A 9,939-nucleotide genomic window follows, 5' to 3' on the forward strand; every position below is an offset into this window, starting at 1 on the left:
AAAAAAAAAAATATTATTTTTTTATCTTGACTTTGTTGTTCCATTTGTTGCATTTGGTTGTTCTTGAGCTATTTGTTGTTGAAGTTGTTCTTGTAATACAATACTTTCACCAGTTGCATCTTCCAATTCGAAACTTTCTGCCGTCATTGACAAATACATAGGACATAAAAGTTTTACAGGAACAAAGTTTGCGTCAACTAATGTCAACGTTATACTTGCCAAAGTGTTTGAGTTCACTAAGGTTGAAAATTCTGCATTCGAATGAACAATAGGCAAACCAGCAGAGAAAGTATTGTTTATACGCATAAGTATCTTTTGGTCATAATAGTTTCTGTCGACATTCGAATAACACTTTGAACCTAAGTTTGAAACAATATATAAGATTGGTGTGCTTAATGTCAATGGAATAGACATTCCTTGTATGACACCTTTTCCTGTTATAGGAAACTGTTGGTAGTAAAAACCAGAAATAAGTTTTGTATTATAGCTCATATCGTTTATAGTAAACTCAGTCGGACATCCAAACATAATGAAACCCGCTCTAGTTGCAGCACATGTTACACTCGTACGTAAAGTATTAAATAAGTCAACAAAACCTGTTGGTGGTATATCTGAGTAAGTATCTTCAAAGGAGTATTTTTTACCATTCACAACAATAAAGTCTTCTGGTGTCAAAAGAGCAAAACAGGCTTTAGTCGTCATTGTGTTTAAGGTTAGTTTACAATATCGTCCTTGAGGACTTTGTAAGTTTGTTGTTATAGAATTATATGACTCAGGGTTTTTAGTCGTAATAGTATAAACCATTATGTCTTCTGCCATTTACTTAGCAACTAAATTTTAATGAAATGTTGTGGTCGTCAAATATTTTTATAACGTCTGGGAAACTATATTTTAAGTTCAACGTTTCACCTCCTTTCATAACGTATATCTTGTCAATGACATTATATGAAACACCACAGCAACTAATGTCGGGTTCTATTTCTTTGATGTTTATATCGTCTGCCTCTGTCAAAAGTTTCAATAGTTCTTTCAAAATTTCATGAGGTGCGATGACATATGAGTTCACTTTTACAGGGTTGTGCTCAACCAAGTTTAACATTATACCCAAAGCTTGACAAATCTTCTCCTGAGTTTTAAGTTTGTCTTTAAGTTGTTGGTAGTCGTTTCGAATATCTGCAACAGAACTTAAGTCTCTGCTAACTTCAGGGTATGTTGGTTGTTCTTTTACAGGAACAATTGTTATACCATCTTCGTCTTCGTATGGTTTCCCCACTTCAACATCTCTTTCTTTGACATTGACAACAACACTTTGACTGTTTGTTTGAGTTGGTGAATTTAACTTCACATCTGCCACCGCCATTAAACCTTTTGAAACACTTACGCTTCTATTTTTCGGAAATGACATTTTACTTAGAATAAAAAGATGGACGTATTTGAGTATCTCTTCGAATTGAAGCAAAACAAAGTTTACACACACAAACAATACAAATACATTGACAGAATAGTTCTTTACACAAACAATGGAAAATGTTATAGAATAGCAGTCTTTGCTGAACCAAAATATTTTCATAAAGCAAAGAAAGTTGGTATAACCGAGATGGTGAAAGTTCTTGACGTTGACAAAAATATAACAACAAAACTGACCGATATTTCTAAAGGTAAGTTTATAATACAATTTTATGTCAAAACTGGCGTACTGTCAATATTTGACGGAGAGAAGTCAGTTCAAGAACAACTTACTGACCTGCTGCCAAAATCTGCTCGATGGAAGCTGTCGTTATGCCAATCTGAGGAGCCCCAGCAGGTTTCATCGAACGAATCTTCAAAAGAGCATCTTCCGTGAAAAGTGCTATTGGTTTTGTAAACTTCTTTTGCTTTCAATTCATCTGGACCGTCTCTGTCACCAGTATATTGTATTTGAACTGTACCAACAGTTGAAATACCACCCATAAAGTCTTCTGAGTCAGCAAATGGAATGCCAAGCCAAAAGTTTGAACGGTCTCCATTTGTATATTGAGTTTTTTGACCTCCTGTATGAGTCCATACTTTCACATATGGCATAATAGAACTTTGCATTTCAGGGTTTATGGTTGTTGTGAAGTTGTTGTTAAAGTTCATAGCATCTAATGTCAAGTTGTATGACCTCATATCCTCAACTGTAGAATATTCTTCTCTTGGATAATATTTGCCATCTATGTTTATATGATATTTAATACCGGGGTTGTAGAAACAAGAATAGTCATTTATAGTTCGTCTGAACAGTACAAACATAGTATCTGCATGTTTCATTGCAGTTGTTAAAGCAATATCTGTTCTTGCACCTGGGTCAGCACTTTGGTTTCCAACTTCACCTGCAAAGTCTTTGACAGATATTTGGTGTATAGGGAACATAAGTGGAACTGCAATATATTTGGCAGCTAAAGCATTTGAAATATCTGGGTCCAACATATAGACTGCAAGTCTGCTTTCTATTCTCTTGCATTCAAATTTTTCGCATGTGAACTTAACTGGGTCCCAAGCAGTTCCAGCAGCATTGAAATAATAGTTTACTTCAGTGTTGAGGTTTGAGAAACCAAAGTCTAAGTCAACTTTGTCTTTGCAAAAGTCGGCGAATGACGTTTGATTTGCTCCCTTTACGTCTGTAAGAGTGAATGGGTCTTGCGTTGGTGCAATGACTAAGTTATTTTTGCTTGGAGTAAGTTCAATAGAAATTTTTCCTGCCCAGTTTGGTAAGTATCTTAAAAACCTAAAGATGAGGAAAGATGACAAAGGAACTCTAAGTTTCAGTTTTACTTTAGTGACAGCATTTCCATCTGAACCAGAAAGGTTAACATAAACTCCTGGAACGTTAGGGTCAAGTCTTCTTATTTTCTCAATAGTTGCATACTGGTCTGTTTGTTCTCTAGCTTGTGGTTGTACTGAGTTTCTCAAAGCGAACCATTCATATTTGCCCATGTTACTGTTTGAACTAAGTCAGAGTTAGAATATATCTTATATCCCATGAAAACTTCTGGAGCATATTGGTATCCGACATAGAAAATTCCATTGCAACCTTTTTGTCAGACAACTTGGCAGAAGGTTTTATTTCAATGTCTTGTTCCACGTATAAGAAAGAGTTGTCAATAGAAATTATATGAAACCTGTCGCAAGCAATATCTACTGTTGTTGAAGAACCTTCTCCAAACTCACCTACGTTCCATAAGAAACAGCAGTTGTATATTCGTAAGTTCCAGGAACTATTTCTGACCTTCTAATGGCATTGTCGCATTCGTTATACCATTCGGAAACATTTCCATTCATAGCATCCAAAACTGTTGGCGTTATATTCTGAGCGGCGTACATTTCATATGGGTAAAAATATAGAATAGTTGGGTTTATATGTCATAATAGAACCCACTCCGACCAAGCTTTACTTTCTTCCTGACTGAGTTTTTAACTCTTCTTTTTCCTTCATTGCCCTCTGCTTCAAGTTGTTGCATCTTTGCCTCATGTTCACCTAGTATGTTGTAAATTTCCCATGTCCTTTTTGCCTTTGGGCTCTGGTCGCCCATCTCAGGTACCCTATATCCTAGAAAGAGTTTGTCATAGTTTGTATTTGAGTCGTCGCGTATTGTTTGCATGACTCTGTCCTGAGTTTCCGGTTCAAGCTCTTCAAACAGTGCCTGTCCATATGGAATAAGCTCGTTTCCAAATATATGTTTTTGTAGCCATTCTGGTTTTCTTTCCATGTTACCAACTATATCTTTTGTGAATGGGAAAGCTTTTACCCAATCTTTCAGTCTTGCGTCGTTTATTTCTGTAGTTGGTTTTATTTTGTCAAGGAACATGTTTTTCAATACTAACATTTCATTTGGTACTGTCCATTTGAGTTTTCTTAAATATTCATCCCTTCTCGGTTCATTGTCTGCAAAGTAAGTTTTATGACATTTTGTAAACTTTCGTTTGCAAGGTCATGTACAATAGGTTCTCTTCCTTCGCTCTCCTAACTTTCTTTCTAAACTCTTCACCAAATATACCATCTCTATGGTTCTGTGTAGTTCTTTGAGATAAATGTTTTAGAACGTCAGGTGTTATTTCCATCAGCCATGTTCATTTCATACTGGTTCAAAATATCTGCATCTTTCATATCTTTCAATGGCATTAAAGCCGCGCTGAAAATACCAGCTATATCTGGTTCACCATTCACTTCCATTGCGTCTACAACTTCTTGGAATTGTGGTTGTAAGTTTATGAACCACCTATCCGGATTAGCTTTATGACCCCATCTCATTGTAGTTCCATCGTCTGCAGAAACAAAAGTAGGTTTGTTTCCATCTTGGTTAGGTTTCTGAATGAACTTTAAACAATGTTTCATTTCTATATGTTTTCTTGAAATTTAACCTTTTATTTTCACCGAGTTCATCCGAAGATTGAACGTTAAATGCTCGTAAGTAAAAAGGGTTGTTGTATTTGTGTACATTTTCTTTCAGTACTTCCATTCTATGCAGAATATTTTCATCTGGTGTTGGAGTCTTTTTATGTCGGCAAACATTTTTCGATATTCTTCTACTATGTCAGCCGAATTTTTTTAGACTCTTGGAAATATTCCATATTCTCCGCATACTCTTGTTGAGGGTCAAGATTTTTCGGCTGTTCCAAATCTTCATCTAGTTCTGTGAAGTTAGTTTCCAAAGGAGTGACTTGTTCGTTTCCTTCAGGCTCTTCTAGCTGTTGTTGCTGAACTATTTCTTCCATGTCTGGTTGTATCTGAACTTCTTCCTGTGGAGTTTCTTGTACCTCATCTGCTGGCATTTCATATATTCCGAGACCGTTTTCAACAATTTCCCTATCTACGTCATCCGCATTCATAAGCTTTTGTTCTTTCGTTCCGTCTCTATTTTTTACGCGTTTCATGACGAAAGTTGAATTGTCATTTAGCTCTGACATCAAATATCTCGGAGTAAATTCATCCATGTCATTTGGATGATATGCTATTAAATCATATCCCTTAGCGAGCTTGTATTTTCCAGGTTTGAGATTATATCCGTTTTGGTGCTGAGCCATAAAGCTAAATAGGTTCGGGTCAGTATTTCCATCCTTGAACTTTCCAATAGCTTCTTTATATCTGTCACTAAAGTCAATAGTATCTGGGAAACCACACTCTTCTTTAAGCATTTTTAAGAATTCTTGGTTTCCTTGTTCTCTACTTCTTTTATGTCCTTGCTCTGTTTGTGGTTGTTGTGGTGCAGTGTTTTGAACTGTTGGTTGTGGTGCTGGATTTTGAACTGTTGGTTGTGGTGCAGTGTTTTGAACTGTTGGTTTTGGTGCATGCCTGTGTCTGTGTCCATGTGACGATGTAAATGTTCTAGGTAGTCCTGGTGCAGGTGCTTCTCTTGGAGGGTTTGGTGGTATATAAGTTCCACCAGCTGGCACATATGTTCCATCTGCAGCGTAATGTCCTACCTGACTTTTCGTTCTTAAGAAAGCATTTACTAGGTCTGTTTTGGTCTGTTGTAACTCTTTTTCTTGACTTTCCACAACAGTTGTTCTAACGGCGTCATAGGCACTTTGAACTGCCTGTCTCGTTGCTGCATCTGTTATTTTCGTCATATTTTGTGCTACTTCTCTTAACTCGTTGTCGAAACCTTCAGACTTCAGTTTCTTTCCAGATGAGAAGTCGTTCACTAGTTTCACCTTACTATGAAGAGCTTCGAAGGCGTTCTTAAAGTCAGCATTCATTAAAGCTTCATTTGAACTGTCTTCATCCGCTTGTATTTTTGTCCTTATTGACCCTATAAGTTGGGCTGCTTTAGCGTTGGCTTGGGCATCTAACCAGTCATTGTTAGCTTTTATATATTCTGCGCTTTTCATTGCCTTTTGCATGGCTGCGTCGTTATTTTTACTTTCTTGTGCTAAGTTTTCATACTGTACGGTTTGGTTTTGCAACTGTAAAAGTTTTTCTGCCTTTACATTTGCTTCAACTTCTTTTTTATACTCATCGCTATCCATATATGTCTTCAGGGCTTTTTGTTTTATTTCTTCATCTTTCAGTACTTTATATTGAGTAGTATGGTTTTTCAAATTTACAACATCTTGTTCCATTTTTGCTACTTCTGCTGCTTTTTCTGACACTTTTTTCGCATATTCCTCTGTACTTAGTTCTTTCAGTTGTTCTTCTTTCTTCTTTTTCTCTACGTTTAACTCATTGAGTTTCTTTGTGTGTCTGTCATATTCTAGTTTCTTTTCGTTTTCACTTATTTGTTTCTGTATGTCTATGTTTGACTTTTTGACATCTGTTATTTGATTTTTGAGTGAACTCAAATTCATTTGACTTTGAGGGTTATAAGCTGTTCCGTCTGCAGCTCCACCATAGCCTGCCATTTTCGCTAAAAGTGCCGCTCTTAAACCTCCACTCTGTGCACCAACAACTCGGTTTAAAAGCATAGGATTGCTTGACATTTGTTGCAACATAGTGGGGTCATTCATAATTTGTTGTTGCAACTGTTGTTGTGGTGTCAGTTTTACTATTGGATGTTTCAATGCTCTCTTCCTCTTACGTATATTCTTACGTAGCTTACGTGGCATTTTAAGTGAAGTAAAAAACGGTTTTTGACAGATGTTTATATGACACTTCTTGTTCAGCACAAAAAACTACTCGGTCAACGTGTACGATGAAATTCATGAAAATTCAAGAGTTTTCTACGATGTTAGAAAACATGTTAGAAAAGGTGTTAGATCTAACATTCTAACATAAACATTATTTTTGTCGGATTTACACTCATTTACGATGAAATCTTGACAAAACATTTACGAAGAAGTCTTGACAAAACATTTACGATGAAATCTTGACAAAACATTTACGATGAAATCTTGACAAAACATTTACGAAGAAGTCTTGACAAAACATTTACGATGAAATCTTGACAAAACATTTACGAAGAAGTCTTGACAAAACATTTACGATGAAATCTTGACAAAACATTTACGATGAAATCTTGACAAAACATTTACGAAGAAGTCTTGACAAAACATTTACGATGAAATCTTGACAAAACATTTACGAAGAAGTCTTGACAAAACATGAAAACATATATAATTTGTGAAAAGCTCCTGGAAGACCCGTATATAAGAACTTCATTTATACTAAACATCTTCGGGGGCTAGAAGGCACGAAGTGCCTGGAAGCCATCCCCCAAGAAAAAAAAAACTTCATTATACTCATTCATCCTCAGGGCTAGAAGGCACGAAGTGCCTGGAAGCCCCACTCCCTTTTTTTTTTTTTTTTTTTTTTTTTTTTTTTGTTTATTCATTTTACAATACTACTAAAAACAATAGCAGTTAATATATATGATTAAAAAATCATACAAATATTAACCGAAAATTCATAGTTAACATTAATCATTCATCTTTCCACTTGATTAAATCAATGTAGAATGGTATATCCCCATCAAGGGGCAGAATAATTTCATTTTTTTCGAATATTGCAGGCGAAATTGCTGATTCTGCAAGAGGACCGGAAGGATTTATTGCATATATGCAAACTCTTATATCTTTTTTGACAACTTCTATCTTCACAATGCAATTATAGTGAAAAGATCTTTTAATTAATTGGGCTTGGCTGAATAATGAATTTCTGACATCAATAACTAGATTTTGATTTGTCACAGTAATGCAATATCTTGGTATTCCTTCATCAGAGTCAACTTCATCTTTTGTCATTAAAACTCCAGACAATTCACAAACGAATTCTCCATTATTCAGCATAGTATATGTAGTAACTCTTCTTTCTTCATCGATTAAGATCACTTTTGGCATCATGAGTCTCTCATTTACTTCAATTGTCATTGAATCTAAAATGTTTCGAGCCTTTGTAGTAATTTCGAGACTCCCAACACTTCTATTCAATTGTACATAATCATTTTTATATAAAAGATTGTTTGCAAGTTTATCAATGGTTGTAAAAATTACAGTTTCATGCAATTGAAATATTTTGGAAAAAGAGTCCACAAGAATTGCCCAAAACTCTTTATCTCTAGAGAAAATGTTTGAAGTGAACTGAAGAAAGTAAATCGAGATCATCGTTAAGAAATACAATTCGTTTGATGATAAATCACTAACTATAAAGTTTTTGAAGTTTCCTTTTAGTATTGATTGTATTAATAGTGCTTTGTCACTAACGTGGGATATAATATCTCCAATAAAATTTAAATCAAATGGATCTAACAATTGAAAAGGAATTAGGAACTGGCGCTCTGGTTTACAACTTTTGCATATAAAGTCCTTTGGAATAAATCCATAGTCTAAACCTTCGCATTTCTTGTGTACCCAAAATTTGCAACGACTGCATTGAATTAATCTATCAGAATAGTTATTATTATTGCCGCATGAGCATTTAATTCTTATTTCTCTGCAGAATGGACAATAATATACATCAGACTCATCCACTCTTCTAAAATTTACACAATCAGAATGCACAAAAAATGGCAAAAAGAGCATTGAACAAGTGATTTGTCACGATTCTCGGAATTACATACGCATCTGATACCATTTGTTCGTTTCTCATCGTTTTCATATATTGGGTTTGGCGGATTTAACTGAGGTAGCTCAAAAATATTAATAACTGGCATTGTAAGTCTAGAGTACTCGCATGAACTAGAATTTGGTGAAGATTTATATTCAAATTGACTTGGAATAGGAAGATCTTCGACGGAAAATTTTTTGTAGTTAGTATCTCAGGAAGAGTGTATTTTCGTTTATTCGCATGCGATGAGTTTGTAGAGTTATTGCATTGAGATGATAAATCTAATTCTTTTGTCTGTGTTTGTAGATTCAAATTTTGGGATTGAATATTTTTGTTATAATTGATGTTTGGTATTTGATAAATGTTCATTTTTGGGATTAGATAATTGGTCGGTAGAGGTGGTGCCGAAGGAGGAACAACAATTTCATCTGATTTTAAACTTATTGGTATTGGCTTAGATGTTTCAGGAGTTGGTGGCTTCGGAACAAGGAGTTTATGAATCTCTATTAGTATGTCAGGTCCATTTATTTTTGATTTCTCTGTAGTCATATTGGTTTTAATTATATATTGAATTGAAAATGAAAAATTAATGGAATAACAAGCAATATCAATTAAAACATCTCTGAGTTGTTTGAAAATAAACGATATATATTCAAAAATTGACTTCACATCACTTGAATCTTTCAAAATTCAAGGCATTAAATATTAATAATTTATTGAAGGAGGTGATATTAAAGATCAATATCAAATGTGAAGTGAAATGATTGAGATCGATTTATCCAATTATCGAGCTACAACCACACAAAAAATTTATTCTTTGAAAGCTTAAAATTTAGCAATTATATTAAAAGCAAGATGTTATTATTTTTATTGGCTTTTTGCAAAAAAAACGATGAGGTACTACGAATAATAATCTCATGATTTATTGAATTAATAGATAATCTAATCGCATTATTCATTTTCCTGTTTTTAATTTGAATCCTTACAATTCGAATTTTTGATTGAAAACATTTGATGCAGCTCATAGAAAAATTAATCATTTCTCCCATTTCATCGTTTTTATGATTTAATAAAAAATCGATTAAAATATAATATACAACAATAAATTTTAGCAATCAAAAATTCTGAATAGACCAGCTAAACATAACCAATTCTTGTGTTTCAATGTATCCATATGGAATTTGATTTGAATTTATTAGGCATTTTCAAAATTTGATACTTTTTTTTCCTACATCAGATTCATTCTTTATTAATTCATAATAATTGCATATTTTCTAGCAAGTATGTTATATGCTAATATATTTTCAATCAATTGAATCGAAAAATCAAATTGGCGTACAATCACGAATCTCAATTCATCACCTTTGTTACTACATTTAAATGTGAGTTTTGTATTAAGCCATAATAATACTAAATCAGCTCAACTAGTATAATTTTGA

The 9,939-nt window shown here is 34.1% G+C and overlaps 4 protein-coding genes and 2 pseudogenes across 6 annotated transcripts, besides 1 other annotated feature; all 6 read right to left on the bottom strand.

Moving 5' to 3' along the window:
* Positions 1-7,278: part of a mobile genetic element that runs on past the window's edge.
* Positions 22-819, bottom strand: TVAGG3_0631990 (uncharacterized protein; the record flags this gene model as incomplete). The annotated part of the gene is made up of 1 exon (XM_051240853.1): positions 22-819. One exon carries the CDS (start codon positions 817-819, stop codon positions 22-24), a length of 798 nt encoding a protein of 265 aa, XP_051087440.1.
* TVAGG3_0632000 (protein of unknown function, DUF4106 family) lies at positions 824-1,360 on the bottom strand (the record flags this gene model as incomplete). Its single annotated transcript, XM_051240854.1, has 1 exon — positions 824-1,360. The coding sequence occupies one exon, from the start codon at positions 1,358-1,360 to the stop codon at positions 824-826; it is 537 nt and encodes a 178-aa protein (XP_051087441.1).
* Positions 2,270-3,300, bottom strand: TVAGG3_0632010 (annotated as a pseudogene). Its single transcript has one exon. A coding segment is annotated over exon 1 (1,031 nt).
* On the bottom strand, positions 3,781-5,589 carry TVAGG3_0632020 (annotated as a pseudogene). The gene has a single exon. A coding segment is annotated over exon 1 (1,809 nt).
* TVAGG3_0632030 (protein of unknown function, DUF4106 family) lies at positions 5,718-6,564 on the bottom strand (the record flags this gene model as incomplete). Its single annotated transcript, XM_051240855.1, has 1 exon — positions 5,718-6,564. A coding segment is annotated over one exon (847 nt), but the record flags the coding sequence as incomplete, so codon positions are not given.
* A 99-nt stretch (positions 7,279-7,377) lies between the features above and the next one.
* Positions 7,378-8,475, bottom strand: TVAGG3_0632040 (chromosome organization; the record flags this gene model as incomplete). The annotated part of the gene is made up of 1 exon (XM_001327891.2): positions 7,378-8,475. One exon carries the CDS (start codon positions 8,473-8,475, stop codon positions 7,378-7,380), a length of 1,098 nt encoding a protein of 365 aa, XP_001327926.1.
* Positions 8,476-9,939: the final 1,464 nt, after the last annotated feature.

The sequence above is a fragment of the Trichomonas vaginalis genome, chromosome III, assembly GCF_026262505.1.
Source record: "Trichomonas vaginalis G3 chromosome III, whole genome shotgun sequence".
In the NCBI taxonomy this organism is placed as follows: domain Eukaryota; phylum Parabasalia; order Trichomonadida; family Trichomonadidae; genus Trichomonas; species Trichomonas vaginalis.